This window comes from Corvus hawaiiensis, chromosome 2 (assembly GCF_020740725.1).
Source record: "Corvus hawaiiensis isolate bCorHaw1 chromosome 2, bCorHaw1.pri.cur, whole genome shotgun sequence".
NCBI classification, from domain to species: domain Eukaryota; kingdom Metazoa; phylum Chordata; class Aves; order Passeriformes; family Corvidae; genus Corvus; species Corvus hawaiiensis.
In genome coordinates this window covers 106,042,266-106,060,421 of record NC_063214.1, presented here as the reverse complement: position 1 = coordinate 106,060,421, position 18,156 = coordinate 106,042,266, and the positions used below count along the sequence as shown (strand labels likewise).

At 40.5% G+C, this 18,156-nt stretch overlaps 1 protein-coding gene across 7 annotated transcripts in view; it reads left to right on the top strand.

Moving 5' to 3' along the window:
• The first annotated feature begins 2,360 nt into the window (after positions 1–2,360).
• Positions 2,361–18,156, top strand: part of AP1S2 (adaptor related protein complex 1 subunit sigma 2) — a 31,099-nt gene continuing 15,303 nt past the window's right edge. For 4 of the 7 annotated variants that reach the window (XR_007199953.1, XM_048286833.1, XM_048286826.1 and 1 more), the window contains exons 1-4: positions 2,361–2,493; positions 3,482–3,660; positions 10,843–10,951; positions 11,853–11,990. Coding sequence is in view for 6 of the 7 variants with exons in the window: in XM_048286833.1 (XP_048142790.1) it covers positions 3,482–3,660; positions 10,843–10,951; positions 11,853–11,990 (426 nt within the window). In the remaining variant the exon portion in view is untranslated. Of the gene's footprint in view, positions 2,494–3,481; positions 3,661–10,842; positions 10,952–11,852; positions 11,991–12,374; positions 12,407–18,156 lie in introns of all 7 variants that reach the window. The other 3 variants (XM_048286863.1, XM_048286871.1, XM_048286856.1) reach the window with 2 other exon arrangements.

Genomic DNA, 18,156 nt, shown 5'->3' with positions numbered 1-18,156 from the left:
TGGAACAATTGCCCTTGTATAACTGTGTGACATCATACACTGTAAATGAGCAGTAAAATCTGGCAAAAAAAGAGAAAAAAATATACAGGATTGAAAAAAGAAAAAACGAATCGAGACTTTATGCCATCAAAACACAGACATTTCTTGAACCATCTGGGTAGTTCGTCTGATTTCAATCAACTATGTGTTTGCAAAATGTGTGGTCTGATCCATATGCAGAAATATTTCACTGAGTTGGGAAGTGAGAAATCATAACACAGGTCTGGTGTGACTCCTTCAGAAATTCATTTTGGAGCTCCCACTACCATAACGATGCTAATAAACTGGAAGTTGCACAGATGAAGAGAAATAAAAGTTGGTTGCTGTCTTAAACTATGATTTGGAAGGTCTCAAAGCCCCTGAAGTGTGTATGCACTCAGAGAATCACAGAATATATTATGCTGAATTCAAAGATAAGCAAGTGCAGATTAGGAAAGAGATAGTTTATAAAAGTTTTCTGAAAAACAGGGTATTTTAGACGCTGGAATAACCTCACAGGAAACAAGCAGAACTGCAAAGTGTGGCAACTCCTGAGGACAAAGTAACACCCTGGTATAAGGGCAGACTCCCTGAGGTAACAGATCCACGCACAACTGTTCCTGTGCTTGATGAAAGGCAGGTTACCGTGAGAACGGGACAGCTGCTCAACGAACATTAAATGTGACAGGAACAAGCCCCTACAACAGCAGTTCTCATTTTCTACACGACCTCTAATACTGCAATTGCCTTATCCATTCAGCTTGGTTTCACATACGCCTCCTTGTCCTCATGCCACTTTACTCTTACAATTATAACCTCTTCTATAAAATCAGGAATACATCTTCAGTTTTCCTCAAGTACAATTGACTATAGCATTCCTTGAAATGCCAGAAAATTGGCTTTCCTTTCAGACCATGCACATTTTTACACAAAAGCATTTCCAGCGCCGGTTTCTGCTGCCATAGCCGTTTCGTAGCCAGAAGAATGGCCGCTTATTTAAAGTGTCAATAATAGAAAGTAATAAAAGCGTGACACATCCTGCGGCGCTGTGAGCTGCTCCTGACGGAAAGCTGCGGTGGGAGCACGACCCTTTCGCGGGTTCTGTCGGTCACTGTCACACCATTATCGGATCTGCCCGGTCAGGTCAGCTTTGCTGTTCATTTAGTGCCGGGGGGTGGTGCTGAGCAGTGACGATGCCGAGAGCTTTAGGCGTTTGAAACATTTTTTTTATAATAAGGTGCTCCGACTTTGGCTTGCAGTGACACCGCTCTGTTTCTTTCAACTAACACCTCACTATGTGTTTTCAGCCCACCTGCATTAGAATTTTAACACCAAACCAATTCACAACAAAACCAAAACCAGCCAACCAACCAAACCCCCAAACGGAGCTGTTTCATCCTCAAAGCCTCTGTAGATACACATGAATGATAATTTTAAAACCAAGCATTAGTGAAACACAACACCGCTAAGTCTGTCGGCAGCTGGTCCTGCCAATCTAACTGCAGCTCGCAATCAAGGTGACTTTAGGGGAAAAACTTCCCCTCGCAGGGACAACCCCCTCACAGGGTCGGTCCCCTCACACGGACAACCTCTTCGCAGACCCAGTCCCCTCAGAGGGATAATCCCCTCACAGGGTCCGTCCCCTCACAGGGACAGTCCCGTCACACGGACAATTCCCTCAGACGGACAACCCCCTCACACGCTCGATCCCTCTCAGGCGGCGCCCCCGCCCCGCCGCTCCCGCCCCCTCAGCCTCCGCCCCCCGGGCACGCACGTGCTGGAAGCAAACACTGCGCGGCGCATGCGCGGCCCTGCCGCCCCTCCTTTACCCCCGGCTGGGGCTGGCGGGGCCAGGGGAGGAGCCTCAGTCTCCGGGCGCCTGATTGACTGATGTCATTTCCCCGGCTCCGTGCCGCGCCCGCCCATTGGCTGCTCACGGACCGCTATCTGCACCGCGCCGCCTGGTTGGCTGTTGCCGCTCCGGCCGTTGCCCTATCGCAATTCGGGCCACGCGGATTAGGGCACCTAAACCCCGCCTCTTGCTCAGCCCCTCCTGCCGCCAGCACCAGCTCCGCCTTCCCCGCCTTTTCCTGCCTCTCACTGGTCCAGAGCCGCTTCGCTCCTCCCGCCCGCCCGTGCGCTGAGCTCTCCGATTGGGTGGCGGCCGAGCTCGCTCCGGTCCCCCCGCTCCGCGGCAGCTGATAAAGTTTTGTTCGGAGGCGCTCGGGCCCCGCCCCCTCATCTCGGCCCCGCCCCCCCGCCGGCCCGGCCCCGCCCCCGACCTGCCCGAGGGGGGCGGCCGTTGAGGCGCGCGCGCGCTCGCGGCGGCGGCGGCGGCAGCAGCTCCCGTCCCCTCCCGACCCCTCCCTCCCTCAGTCCCGCTCAGCGGCCGCGGCGGCAGCACCGGGGGTGCTGGTCTGGGCTGAGCTGCCTCCTTCTCCTCCTCCGCCTCAGCTCCGCCGTCCCCTGGGCACGGTGAGCACAGCCGCGCGGAGTCGGGCTCGCCTCCCGAGCCGCCCGCTCCGCGAGGGGGTAGCCGGGGCGGTGCTGGGGCCGGCGGGGAGGCGAGGCGGGATGTTGGGAGGCTGCGGGGGCCGCGGGGCTCTGCCCCCGCCCTGGCACCGCGGAGCTGCTGCGGGCGCGGCCGCCGCTCGTCGCGGCTGGCGCTGGTCACGCTTGTCGCCCGGGACCAGGCTGGTCTTTCGCATCGTATTTCATGTCTATCATATTGCCTGGGAAACTTCCCCAGCCCCGTACAACTTCGAGCAAAAAGGCAAAAGAAAAAAGCCCAAGCCATTTCATTTAATATTACAGCTGCGGAAAAACAGAGCCCGGCAAGTTCCTCTTAAAATATAATTGCAACATCACTCCTTTAGGGGAAGCGAGACCTGGAACATAGGACCGCAGGGAAAGCACTTAATCTCTCCTTTTGTTTAACGTGGGAAAAGACTGGGCTTTTCTGTGCCGTAGGACGCTCCGCTGGGAGGTTTGATGTCTTTTAAAGTATCCCGAGGCTTTTCAGAAAGGTTTTACGTGCAGATTGTTCCTGTAAGGCTTTAATCTGGTGAAGTGTAGATGAGGTTGGGTATGGGAAAAATGTGCTGTGTTGTTTTTCTGTCATTTTGGGTAGAAAACGCAAATGAAATCATACTGGTGCTGGACGTGGCTGGTTTGAAATTGGGGTATATTCTCTCGCCAGCCGATGGTTCTGACACCCCTTTCTGAAACTTGTGTGCGCTTTCTTCTGCCTTTGGCTCGGCTGACCTTGCTCAGCAGAATCCATTGTATTATTGCTACTTCCAAATCTTGTGTAACATCTGCCAGTGCTATAGAAATAGATAATGTAGTTAGGGTTTTGGATGTCCGTCTTTCTTCTTGTTTGGTTTTTCTCAAGCGAGACCTTTTCGAAACTCGGAGACTGAGATTAATGCTTTTCTTTTTTCCCCTCCTTCCAATTCAACAGATGCAGTTTATGTTGCTTTTTAGTCGCCAGGGGAAACTGAGACTCCAGAAGTGGTATGTCCCATTATCTGACAAAGAAAAGAAGAAAATCACAAGGGAACTTGTTCAAACAGTATTAGCCCGCAAACCGAAAATGTGCAGCTTCCTGGAATGGAGAGACCTGAAGATTGTCTACAAAAGGTGGTTCTGTCTCACTAACCTCGTAATTGCCATACATTACAAACGGTGTATAAAGTAGCAAGAAAATAATGAAGGTTGTTTTTGTTTTGTTGGGTTTTTTTTTCCTTCCCTCTGTTGGTTACAGAGAAGACTGACTTTTCCCTTGAATCTAATTTGATAACCAAGCAGGAATCATTCATGTGTGGAAAATCACTCATGCATTTAGAAATGTACTGAAGAAAAGAAATGAGCTTTCCTCCTACTTTCATAAGGAGTGGCAGTTCTTCTTGGTACTCTGTTTAGGTTCACACAGTACATACATGCTTCATGTTTGTACACATTTCAGATGTAATAAGTGATAAAAATCTTGCAAATATTTACATCAAGCAGTGGCTTCGTTAATCACCTGAAAATATAACTTGCTTTTAAAGGCTCATAGAAATAAGGAAATAACTTTTCAAAGTACCTGGTTTGTTTTTTTGGATTTTTTTATTTTTTCGCTAAGTACAGAACGGGATTTTTCATAATGAAAGAAATCATGGCTAGCTTTCTTTTGGTGGAAGTACTGTATAATTTTTTTTGCAATAATTTCATTTTTTAGTTGTTCCCTAACCCTTCTAGGAGTATTTGGCAATAATTTTTTAGCTTTTTCTGATCTTTAGAACATATCACAATGGAGTGGTGTGAACATAATTTTTCTCCAGAAATAACAGTAATCCTCCTTCTGATGTGGTAGGCTGCATCTCTTCCAGCTGAAGGTGGTGCCACAAAGCCTTGAGTTATCTCTCTTCCTGGTTAGTTGTAAACTTCAGAAGGTTTACTCATTCTTCTTTTGTCATGGAGGTGGTAGTTAATTTGTGCCTTACAGTAAATATTGTTGTATTCCCTTTAGATAGGACAGAAAGAACTGGACCAGAAATGAGGCGTTTGTAACTCTTTTCCAGGACAACAAATGGGTAGTATCAAATGTGTTTAGATGTTTTAAGTCCTGCTCTCATATATACATTGGTTTATGTAAATACATGTGTGGGGGTATTGCTGGTCTGTCTAATGCATGTAGTTATTCAACATGAGGAGGAAAGAGGAGAAACAATGCATGAGGCTGTGCTGATAGCATACACATTTTCTTTTCCCTCTTGATTTCCTCATAAAACTTCTTGAACATGTATGTAGACAAGCTTGCTCAGACACTTGCTGTGCTTCCTTCAGTGATAATGCCTGCAAGTGCTTTTTCAGCTGGGCATTCATGGGACTAAATCAGAAAAATGAGGCATGAATAGGCCAATCTGTTTCCTTCCTTACCCAGTCTTTGAACAGCAGTGGCTGTTCTGGGGATGATTCCACATAGCTGCTTTCCCTCCCTGTTTATTGCTGTTAGTAACTACTTGCCACGTCCTTTTGTGTCTAGGGAGCTGGTGGAAATTTGGATAGGACCGTTTGAGTTGCTGAACTTTGTGGTGTTCTTGCATCTCAGTGGTGTGTTGTGGGTCCCATGGTCAAGGAGAATGAAGAAATTTGCTTGGAGATTTCTATGTCTGGCTAAAAATGGTCTAAATACTGCAGTCTGTCTGCTGGACTGCTGGTGTGCACAGCTGACTGCAGTAGTTTATTTCACTCTCTGCAGACCAATCTGGCACAGAGAGCCTATGAAACTGCTAAAGATGAGCTTGTACCAAGCTAATGAACATCTCAACTTTTTTTTTGACTAAAACATCAGCAGAAGGACTAGGTATAAGGGATGATAGTTTAAATTTCTGTATCTGATAACACTAATAGCTCTTAGGTTTGTGGGACTTGTTCCCATCATTGCACCATAGTTAAAGATGGTGAGTACCAACTAGTATGATTTCTTTGTAAAGGGTGACTTTTAGCCACCACCTTTTCAGCTACAAAAAGAGAAACGTACCAGAAGGAACTCTGTGGTTGTGAAATTGCAAAAGGTGCTCCCAATTCCTCTTGAGCCTCTCATCTTAGAAGATCTCTGCTAAGATTTGTTGTTGTCTGATCTATTGCTGAGAAGGATCTGAACCTGCTGGTGCAAATGTTTTTCAATATAAATTATAAAAGTATGTGCCTAATTTCTATTATGAGTCTTAAATTGCTGAAATTTAAGTGCTGGTTTTTTTTTTTTTTGAGTGTGTTTATTGTTCACATGTAGGAGACTTGAACCTAGATATTGCAGCTCAAAAGTTGGCAGTATTAGAAGTATATTCAAGGTCTCATCGTTGTACCTTTTTGCAAGAACAAAATGAACTTAAAATGTAAAGTTGGCAAGACAGTGGCTTTAGCTTCCTTATGATACTTAACATTTATTAAGACTGCTGGACTATTTTGACTAGCCTCCTTTGCTCTGTAGCATTTCACCTTTATAGGGTGTTTTCTGAATCTTCAAGGAAATAGATCTTAAAATTCATGTAAACGTATGTGATGTAGCTTTTATTTCCCTTTGCTTTCATACTTGTAGCATTTATAATGGTTGCAACGTAGGCTCAGTCATTGTCGTCTTAAATTTTTTTCCTTCAGCACTACAAAACACAGATGGAGGGGTGCCCAGTTTTGGTCATGGTGTGTGAATTGGCTTATAAGTATTCTGTAGCTGGTTTGGAAGATAGTTTTTCAGGCTTATAGACACCAGAAGATTAAAAAAAGGACATGAGCTTCTGACTTCAAGAAGCACAGAGATTTGAAGTGACTTTCTGGGAAAATAAAAAATGAAATATGGGAAGCCAACAACAATTACACTTTATGAAAATAGAGGGGGAGTCATCTGCAGACAGCTGATTAGAAACTTAACAAACACAATTGATGTGTTTGCTCTTCACATTTTGTTATTTGAAAAGTAACGTATTGGTTTGGAGCATATAGGGTAGAAGTTCGTGCAGCTTTCCCCCTGTGGCAGAAAAAATGTGTTCAATGTTAACATTTCTAATTCTGCTAAAAAAGGAACTTAGGATGTGATTTTTTTTTTTTCTTTGAAGACTTCTTCTGTTCACTATTTTATCTTCTGGCAATATAAGTTATTTTCATTGTGTAGTATGTTGCAGGCAAAATCAGAACTTGGAGAAAAACTTGTTTTGTATAAATTTTACTTTGTTAGCATTTGGTGAACTGCATTCATGGGACTTAGTTACTGTTGATTAGTTATTTGATTGAGGATTGTGGCTTTGCTTTTATGTGTCAGTTTGGAACTGTATTTGGAACATATGAAACTACCATAGCTTTTGCTGCTCTTGATGTGGCAATTGTCTTTTGCTTTGCACGCCATAACCATAATCAGAGGTCATATTAAGGACTTACAGCAGAATAAGTTTTAAAACCTTCTTTCTACCCTCCCTCCACTGAAAGAAGCTATGAAAGAGCCCATTGTGCTGGTATTGTGCCTCTTAAAGTACTGTGAACTGAAGGTACAGCCATGTGGCCATTGGGATGTTCCCAACTGTTGGCATGATCCCTCTTTTTTCTTATATATAACTTGGCAGCTAGTTGTACCTCCTAAAAGTATTACTATGGTGTTGATCAGGCAGCTTTGTAAAACTGGCTGAATTCAATGATTATGGTGAATTAGATACTTGGGCTTGCTAATTTTAATTAGATCAGGTCTTCTTTGTACAGGGTTCTAGTTTGTGTGGCACTAGGAGGACCTCACTATCAAGAAGTAGCAGCTTTTTCTTAGAGAAATAGCAGTATTCTTGTTTATTTCGAAACTGCTGGGGGCTATAGCCTTGCTGAAATAAGAAACTGGAAAAGTGCTTTGTTTTGGTAGACTCTGTGCTGGAGTCTCAGAAGTTCCTCTTTTATTAAAGCAATGTGTAAAGTTGTGGGACAATAAAAAGATCTTTTGTCACGCACAGCTTATTGGTGGTCCCAGTTTTCATTGGGTCAACTATCAGCAAACCACAGATTCTTGGGCTCCTTAAGCACTTATCTGCCTCCTGGTTGTCCTTCAGAGTTCGGTTCTGTTGGTGCCAAACTTTGTAAGCTTTAAACTTCTGCAGTTAGGATCTACATGCAAAGTGACTTAGATGCTGACAGACTTATGGCTTGTTTGCAGGTTTACTTGGTGACAAACTTCCAGGGATGACTTCAAGCAGGTGTTCTCTCATCTAGAAGGGGAACACCACTGAGCTGGTAGGATTTGCAAGTTGTGCTCTGCCTCCAGCGACCTGATCTCTCAGCAGTTACTGAACCTGGCTGTTCAGAGAGCAGAAGATGAGAACTCTGTTGAAGCATTGCCTGCCTGTTTTGAGGCTTCCCACTACTGAATTATTGCAACTCTTGGGGGGAGATACATGGATTTATTTCCTATAAAAAAAAAATCCTGAGGCCATCTGTCTGAAGGCAGCAGTTTGCATAAGTATTTATACTCACTGTGTTACCTTTTTGTTCTTCAATCCTTTATTGCGTTTTCAGGTGATTTTGTCCAAACTTTTTTTTGGTCTCTCTGGTTTTGGACCCCTTTCTGATAAGTGGAGGACATTTATCATAAAATATTTTCCTAAATGAGAGTAAGCAGCTGAGTCTGAAGATTATTTTAATAATATTTAATGAGATAAAAAAAGACCACAATTGCAGTAGGAATAAAAAAGGCAGAATGTTTCTTACAGACTGCACTTCATTTACTTTTGTGTATATATTTTTCTATCAGGGTTTGCCTTTTATTTGGGTGCATATGAAAGGTTTCTGTCAGGCTCATTAGGAAGAAACTGTTTCTGCAGAGCAGAAATCTTTTTGAGCCCAAGTAATCTACTCGTCTTCGTGTGGATACTGTCCATGTAAACTTCTACACTTGGCAAAACTTCCAGTGTCTGCTGTGGATTATAAGTGGACACTTTTTTTCTGAAGCCCTTCCTGCAGAGGAAAAAAATTGTAATAAACTATTGCCTCTGAGGATTTGGATCTGAAGCATTCCTTTGTAGTATGCTCATGCCCTTTGGTATGACTTGTTTAAATTCTTCTGCCATTTGCCATTCAGGCTTATTAAATCTGCATTTCGGGTTTTTTGTTGAGTAGTGATCTATTAGTCATGGTTGCTACTTAAAAAATAAATACAAAAATATTCTCTGCATATAATAATAGATACCTAGGCCTCCATTTTGTGTTGATACCCACTGAGTAATTTCTGTTTCTTGGTCTTATTTCTCCAGAACTGCAGTTGGCAGAGCTTGAATGTGCAGTCTACTTGCTAGCTGCCAAATATGGTCTTCTGAAAGTATGTTGTGTTCTCTTTTAAATGAGGACACTGAGAGCAGACCATTTTCTGGGGAAGTATTTTTTGTTGGTCTCTCTCTCTCCCCTCCCCTCTTCTTTTTCTGTAAAATAGTTCTGTGCATCAAGAGAGACTCTTTAAGTACTAGGAGAGCACAGAGGAACTGTCCCGTGTGGATAAACTTCAAATATTTGAGTCAAATTTGATTTGATAAGGTCTGCTGGTATGTGGTTCAACTTGGGTTTAAGCAGTGTAAGGAAACAGTTTAGCTGCACTTCATCGTAATCAGTGCTGCTCATCTGAAGGTGGTGAAAGCCTTGTTTAGATGGATTTGGCATGAGTGCTGGTGATTAGTGTAAATGTGAAATAATGTGTCAATGCTCTTTTTTGATGCAATGAAATATAACATGGAGCTTGACTTATAAATTCCTCAGTAGGTTTGAAAGCATTTTTTTTCTTTATAATATTTCTTTCCAATGCTTTTAAAATTAGTTTAGGTTCCTTATACAGATTCAATCTTGCGAGCTACTACAATGACTGTAAATGTCCTTGAAAAATTAGTGAGGCATAAACAGAACCCTGTAAAATCAAACAAACTGTGCTCAGATGGGACTTCTGATGAGCTGATGAATCCCCATGGTGAAGAGATGAAAGAGTGAGGGAACAAAAGTATTGTCCTTCACTGGAGGTGTCTTCCTCTCTTCCCCCATCATGTTTGGGGGTAGGATAGGCAGTTATATTTTACAGTAGTTTAAAGATTTGTATAGAAGCTATTCTGATTAGTCTTTCGTGTTGAAGCCATAGCACTTTGATTCAGAGCAGAGTGGGAGCAGGGGGGAAGTTTTCAGATCATAAATGGTACTGGATAGGCATCTAGGAGACAAATTTCAATAAAGTGAAAATACAGTGGGGTTTTTTCAGAACTTCTAGCCAAAAAGTCTGACAAGTCCCAGCTGATAAAATATGTGTAATGTTTAAAAGTTGCATGGATTTCTCTGTATGGGAAACAAATATGCACTTTAAACTTGGCACTCACATCTGAATGACTTCTTTTTCAGTAGGGCTGGCTACTCGAGAGTGCTTTATGTGGCCTAAAGAGGCAAACAAAAGCTGTTTCTGGTTCATGTAAATTAGCAGTTAAAACAGGTGGTACTTGAAATCTGGTTTGCACCATGTGTGACTGAAAAGCATATGGTTTTGGCACATTAGAAGGGACTAAATGGGGTTTTCAGCTTTCATTCCTTCTTTGTTTTTTTATCAGCTTTTTTAAAACATGACTTGAACAAATATATGGTAGAGCACAGTAGAATTGGATGGCCTTTTTGTTAGAGTGGAACTCTATTATAGCTGAAGTTAAGAATTCCCTGTCTTCCTAGATGGAAATGGATTGCTAGAAACTATTTGATGGCCTCTCATCAGTCTGATGCCAGGACAGTTAGTAGGAATTGAGCTGTTGACTTAGTAGTAATTGGGGTGTGTGTCACTGGTGTTGGTTTTGGAGTTTCTTGAATTTTTAAAATTCTCTATATAGACCAAAACCTAATTGCTAATTCAGTTCATCTTTCTTGAGGCATTTTTTATGGTTTTTAATATCTGTGTATAGCTTATATGATGAAAGTTTAACATTGGATCAGTTGATTAATATACTGATGTATGGATGTTACGGTGAGAAGAGAAAGTATCTTATCTCAGAACTCTCCCATGATGCCACAAAATCAAAGATATTTAGTTTTCCAACCACCTCTTTGGCTATTTTAGTTCTGTCAGCTAAAGGATGGCAAAGAGTGAAGTCATGCTTGACTCGGAGATATATCTCTTTTGTACATGTGTGTCTTCTGGTCTTTCAGCCATTCTTTAGTAGGACTTGCTTGGTTATGATTTGGAGTAACAATATGCTGAACTTGAATATGAAGGACTGCCGAGAATGTGATACTCCTCAAGTGCATTCATTTTGCTTATGCTTGTACGCTAACATCAGGATTATTTTGTTATTACAGATATGCAAGCCTGTATTTCTGCTGTGCTATTGAAGATCAGGACAATGAACTAATAACTCTGGAAATAATTCATCGCTATGTAGAACTTCTTGACAAGTATTTTGGCAGTGTGAGTTAGTTTCTTTATATTTTGTCATTTTGTTTTTTGCCCACAGCACTTTTACAAGAACATAACCAATTAGTAATTGAAAAGGTGCATTTAATATATTTTGTGTGGCTTGCTTGGCCAAACTAAACTGATGCTCTTCTATAACTGTTAAAATATAAAATTAAATTATTGATTTGGAGAAGAACTATTATTAATCCTGTGTTAATTGCCTGTATTTATTTCATTTCACAGTAGTCTCACTTGGGGTCAGATAAAGTCTTACTCTTAGCAGCAAGCTTTTCTTCTTCCTGGCCCTGCTCTAGTGTGAGCACTTCTTACATCTGCTTCCAAAGGAGGCATTTGGTTGTGAAGTAGCAGGAGCGGTAAGGAAAGACGAGAGACATCTGTTTACCCAGACAGCAAACACAAACATCTGTAGTAATGTACACTAGCACTCCTAGAAGAACTGCTGCTCATTCTGCCTTCATTTGTAGTCCTTCTGACTATGGAATGCACAGACTGAACAAGAAATGTGAGATTATTCATTTTCATATCTTTCTGTAAGATTGTGTAAGCTACCTTTGCATACTGCAGCCAAGGAGAGAGCTTTATAGGGAATATTCTGTTGCCTCTTGAAGAGCTGTGTCTTACAGACTGCTGTGAATGGAACCCTTTTTAACAGTGAAAGCATTTTTCAGAGGTTACTGTTGCTGTTTTTAACTCAAGCAAAAAATAGGATTTTTTTTTCCCTCCAAGGACTGATTTTTATTGTTGCCCCAGTCCTTACAAGGTTACAGCCTTAGCCTGATGTCTTGGTTTGGTAAAGTTTGGTGAAGCTGTGAACAAATTAAGTTTTGTGAGAGGGTATACCTCAAGTGAGAGTATCCTCCCACTTTGCAATAATGGTTGATGTTCCTTTTAGGTATGTGAACTTGATATCATCTTCAATTTTGAAAAAGCCTATTTCATTCTGGATGAGTTCCTTTTAGGAGGGGAAGTTCAGGAGACTTCCAAGAAAAATGTCCTTAAAGCCATCGAACAAGCAGATCTTTTACAGGAGGTAAGCAAATCCAGCTTCTCTGGCCAAAGTGTCAGTATGGTAGGCTGTGACTCGAAAACCACCTGTTGCTCTAAGCTTCTAGAAGGTACTTTTTAGCATGCTCAGCATGTGGTTTTAGCTAGTTGTCCTAAGTGTGCAATAGGATGATGTTAGCTGCTCTTTTTGTTTGGTTTGGCATGCGTATGTTGTAACCTACTGTGACTTCGTGTTCTGCTAGTAAATGCAAGTGGTTGTTCTATGTTTATACCTAGATAATTGTAGATCATGCTAATTTAACTTAGTGTTCTTCATGTGTCTTTCATTTTTTTTTATTAATTAACCATTAGTTCTTTTGTCATACCTGATGCATGTTCACTTCTTTACTGTTTCGTTGCTGAAATCCAGAAGCTAGACTCTCTTCTTTGAGACTCATTCAGGTATAGTTCTAATTAGTTCTTAGACCTGCTTTTCTGCTATAGGCTGCTTACTGTGGAACATGTCTAAGCTGGCAAAACAGTAGTAGTTGTGCCATAGAAACATACAGAATAAAGTATAAGAACATTGTTTTTTCACTTTGAATGCTTTTGTTGTTACTGCTGTTGAAGAATGACAGATTGCATGTCTACTGTTTTTTAAAAAAACATTTGATGTGAAGGGGTTCAGTGGTATAGAGAAACTTAATATCATTTCTCCATATTTCTCCATCCTGTGCTGGTTATTTTGGGTTTATTTAATTTTGTTTGGTTTTTTTTCTTACTGAACTGTACACTGTTAAGGTCCTTGAATGTCTAAATGGAAATCAAAAAATTCTGGTGTGCTGGGGAATGATCAGTCTTGTGTGCAAGTCAGTGAACATATGGTTTAACAGGGATGGTACACCTTTATTTTTTAATAAAGGTTTGAGGTTTACTGCCTAGATTCTGTATAGATCCAAGTTGCTCTATTTTTCCCCCTATGCGAACCTTCAATTTGGTATTTTGTCCTGTGAATTAATTGCTTAATTCTCTTCCAAGCCTTCTGTGTTCCACTTGGTAGTCTTTTGATGGGCAAAATATCAATAGGATGGGGAAACACACGGTGTTCTTTACCCTAGCAGCTGTGTTTGTAATCCTTTCAGAGTACAGGCAGATCCAGTGCATGTTAAAAGTTCTTGTCATGAACAAGGACAGCCATTACACGCTAATTTGCTACCCTGTTTTTCTAGAAAGGAAATGCATCCACCTCTTCTTGTGTTCTGATTCAATTTTTTAAAGTCTTTCTTTACTCTTTGAAGGAATTATCTTAACCAGAAGTCCTGTTGGAGTTTACAAACAGGGGAGAAAAATAATCTGTTTTTTGTCTTAAAGTCTTCCAGTTTGTCTCTTGCAAATGCAGTTAATTGTACATAAAGTAGAATTATTGTATTCTTTCTCATTGTTACTGTTTCTGAATTTTATTTTCACTGTTTTTGTGGGGCTGTTCTAAAGAAAAAATCAGTTCTATTTCTAGGAATTCATTGCTAATTTTTTTTTTCCAAGCAATGAACATTCTCTTTTTACAGAGAATATTATTTCATATTAATATAACTTCAAGTTAAAAATCTTATGCAAAAGGAAATACCACTTTTTCAATGTGAGACTTTTTCCTAGCCCTGGTAGCTCTTCCTTTCTCCATCTTTAGGAGATTTTCAGTTGCAAAGGTTTATGAAATAATTCTGATTAATTTGAAATGTAGCAGTTTATCACAGCACCACTGGAGTCCTATGTTGGGACGTCTGTGTTTGGTTCTTAATTATATTGACTGTTGATCTAGTATAAAACTACTCCCTATACCAGACTTTTAGTTTATAAACCCTGTAAAAAGTCTGGTTATTTAAATTGAGCTTCCAATAAATTTGGCCTCTTTCCAGTAAAAGTTTGGTTTTGTATCAACTGCTGCTATGTAAATGCTGAGTTTCATGAAGAGAGTTGTTAAAATAATAGTTTCTTACATCTGGAGAATTTTTGGTACTTTGAGTTGATCTCTGCCTCCCAGAATACTTCAAAACTACCAGACTGAAACATAGTGTGATTCAAAATTGAAAACATATTTCTAGCAGGGTTGTCATGTATTTGTTTTTGACTATGTCAGATTTTAATTATGTGCAACAAAGTGTTTATTTGGCCTGGAGTACTCATTGCCGAATGTATATGTGTATATATGTATGTACATATATACACATATATATAGTTGAGTACACAGTATTATTAATTAAATATACAACATTATTAATTAGTAATGCTACATGCATTGGTATATGAAGTACCTTGAAGAGCTGTGCAGAGTACTTACACAAAAGAAAATCATTACAGATACATTAAGTGACTATTTGTGTAATGCTAGGAGGAAATATGCAGAGGCACAAATTGCTGAGTGGTGAATTAATTCTCCTTAGCCTTGCCTACTTGTATTTTCTGTGGAGGTTTTCCGGGATGTACTTTTATGTCTGAGCATCTACTTCAGTTTAAGTTCTTGGTGCTGTGAGGTCCCTTCACTAACTGCTACAGTTTGTGTGATTGAAACACACTAACTTTTTAAAACCCTTCTCACCTTCACATTCCTGTTAGTTCTTCAGGAATGTGTTTAGTTCAAGTATTCATTCCCTCACCCCTCCCCCATGTTTATTACCACCTGATAACTTATCAGCAGTCAGTCATCAATACTAGCAGTGGTACCCAGATGACGGGTAGTAAAAGGTCATTAACTCCAGTACTTCCATACTTCCTTGTCACTCTGTTGTAGAAATGCTTCTGTTCAAAAGAATGCTGTTACATGTTGCTGATAATTTTATATCTTGTTTGCTAGAGAGATTTTAAATACTTAACCGGTGATTACAAAGGCATGCACTGCTGAAAAGGTGGTTTTTGGTTGTGTGAGCAACTCAGTTATACTGAGAGAAATTGGCAGATGCAGTGTGTTGTTGCATGAGTTAAATATATACATGTGACATGTGAAACAGCTAAAAGATAACCCTATGTGTGATTTTGTGACTCTTGAGTTTAAGGCATGAAACCACCAATGATAGATCTTCTATACAAAAGAGAGGGTTTGATTTATTTCTCTCAAAAGTCTAATTGTTCTGGTTTTATTTGATGGCTTGAGTAATTCAGTATGGTGCTTGGTCATTTACTGTACTAAAATCATGGAGTTAATAATTCTAATATTTAAACCAAGCAGTCATGTATATATTTTAAAGCAAATCTGTACAGACTTGCTCATCTTCATTTGAAGTGAGAAAAATTTCCTGAACATTGGCTATGAATGAAAATGGCTTTTGTTGATTATCCTATGTAAATTTTAGAAAAGTATTTTGGAAATTATCCCCGTTTTGTCCACCACTATTCTTTTGTAGGATGTTTGTATATTTTTTTTAGTATTTGATTGCAGAACACCTAAATACTAAAAAAATCTATATTTTTAAGAAGTATCTAAATAAAAGGGCCAGTAGTCTGTCCATAAATCACTCGTTTGTTTCTGTCACTACTCCACTAATGATCAAAAAACTAAAAGCTGTGTGGTTTTTTTTTAGGCTCTTGCAGTTTGGCCTCAGGCAGTATTTACTAGTCCTCCCACATGAAGAATAAGAGATAAGCTATCAATTAACCTTACTTTCTTTGCTATTTCAAACCCTTGCCTCATCCTATATCCAGAAGGGTGCTGACAGTGTTCATGTTGTCTGACTTGCCTTAAATGCTTAGAGCTGCTCATAGATTAAAGCTTTTGGTTTTAGAATGAGCATCTTTGGAAATGAAACTCTGGTGAATTTCCTGCATATGCCGTGAGAATTTTCTTCTTGGAGATGAAATGTGCTTATTGGAAACCATAGTAGGTATTAGGTTGTCTTTGAGATATGCCAAAACTCCTTCATTTTGTCATTAGCATTGACAAAAGAAAATTCTGATATTTAAGCCTCCAGTGGGTGGGAGTATAAGGAATTTTGTCTGGTTTAGGAAACAGCCTTTGTAAGCAGCTGTTTCTTACCACTTGCCTGAGAAACTTACCATAATGAATACAATTAATTCAGCCTTCAGTTAATGTTCTTTCTTAAATATAGACTGTTGAAATAGACTTCCTAAGTTGGCAGTGGCATTATTGGCCTTGGCTGTACCTGTGTTCCTCTGAATGTGAAACAAGAATAAATAATGGAATCTTTATGATCATGGACATCTAACTGCCTTGACTGCCATGTGCTCTTCATGTGTAACTTCCATCTCAGTTTCAGGTGGTCAGCTTTGTTGGTCGGTAGGTCACTGTAGTTTAAAGACATGCATCAGCTTGGTTTTAGGCACAGATAATGATTGACGATTACATTTTAGAAGGTACATATATGGGGATCTATGAGTTACTGTGAATGAGAAGTGATAGATTGTTAGTTCATTATTTAAGGATTAGGAAATAGCTATGATTTTTGTGGATTTGAAATCCCTTCCAATTCACAGAAGAGCAAGTTGTAGTGTTTTGGTAGCGATGCTTTTGTAAAATGCATTTCAGAACTCAATCTCTGAACACGTATTTATAGAAGAGGGGGGTTATAGTGCTGTTAGTGTTTGCCACTCTACATAATACTCAAAAAGTCATGGCAGTCAGATGCAGTCCCAAATGACTGGGAAAAGGGAAGCTTTGTACTTAAGTTTTAAAAAGAGTGGAAAGGAGGACTCTGGAAACTACCAACCTGTCATCCTCGCTGCTATACCTGGGAAGATCATGGAACAGCTCCTCCTAGGAGCTGTGCTAGGACATGTGGAGGACAGGGAGGTGATTTGGGACAGCCAGCACGGCTCCACCAAGGGCAAGTCCTGCCAATCCAGTGACCTTCTGTAATGGAGCAACTACATCAGTGGGCCAGGGGAGGGCTACCGATGTCATTTATCTGGACACAGTTCCCCATAACATTGTTCTCTCTAAATTCAAGAGGTCTATTTGATGGATGGACAGTTACATCCAAAGGACAGTGGTCAATGACTCGGTGTTCCTCGGGGTCAGTAATGGGACCAGTGCTGTTTAATGTCTTAGTTAATGACATAGAGGGATTGAGTGCACCCGCAATAAATTTGCAGGTGACACCAAGCCAAGTAGTGCAGTTGACACATGCGAAGGATGGGATGCCATCCAGAGGGACCTGGACAAAGCTGGAGAAGTGGGCCCATAGGAATCTCACAAAGTTCCACAAGATCGAGTGCAAGATGCTGCACCTGGGTCAAGGCAATCCCTGATATCTGTACAGGCTGAAGGGTGAACAGATCAAGAGCAGCTGAGAAGGCCTTGGGGGTGCTGGTGGGTGAGAGGCTGGACATGACCTGGCAATGTGTGTTTGCAGCCCAGAAAGCCAATTGTACCCTGGGCTGCATCGGTAACAGTGTCCCAGCAGGTCAAGGGAGGGAATTCTGCCCTTCTACTCTGCTCTGGAGAGACCCCACTTGGAGTGCTGCATCCAGCTCTTAGGAACAACCCTCTGAAGATTGTGAATTTAATAGTAGCAGACAGCTCTGTAAACCTTGGTATTTCTGTATTTTTAATAGATAATTTTAAACTGTCCTTCTTGCACTGTGGAATAGGCTTTCCTGCAAATACTTATCAGATCATACTCTCATGTTTAAAGCAATAGGAAGTATTCCAGAAAATGAATAGTAGAACCTGCATCTCTTTTTTCCCATGTACTAATGGGGGAAGAGGAGGTTAACGCTTGCAGATTTAAATAACTTGTTGAAAAGGTGGTGCTGAGTATCCAGGAAGTTAGCATATCATGCTTTGACCTCTTCCCATGCTCAGTCTGATTTTTTTGTTGCTGTTGTTTCTTTGTTTAAGTGTGTATACAAGTAAGATGTGGCTAATTCTACTACATTAAAGAAATCAAAAGAAATAAAAATGAGAAGATCTTAAGACTCAACAAGTTGAGGAAGGAGTCTTCCATATAAGTGCTAAATATGCATTCATTAAGCTTTGCAAATTGAAACATCAGAAAGTTTCAATTATAAGTAAGACAAATTAGCATAAGCAGTCCTTGCTGTCTCGTAACTATTCAGTACCCCCTCAGAATTCCAATACTGATCAGTTTGCAAACTGTGAACTTGATCTTTTACTGATATAAGCAATTCTTGTAGAACTGTTGAGGATATATTAACAACACACTGAACTCTTTGTAGATCATAATTCTAATAAGGGTATATTT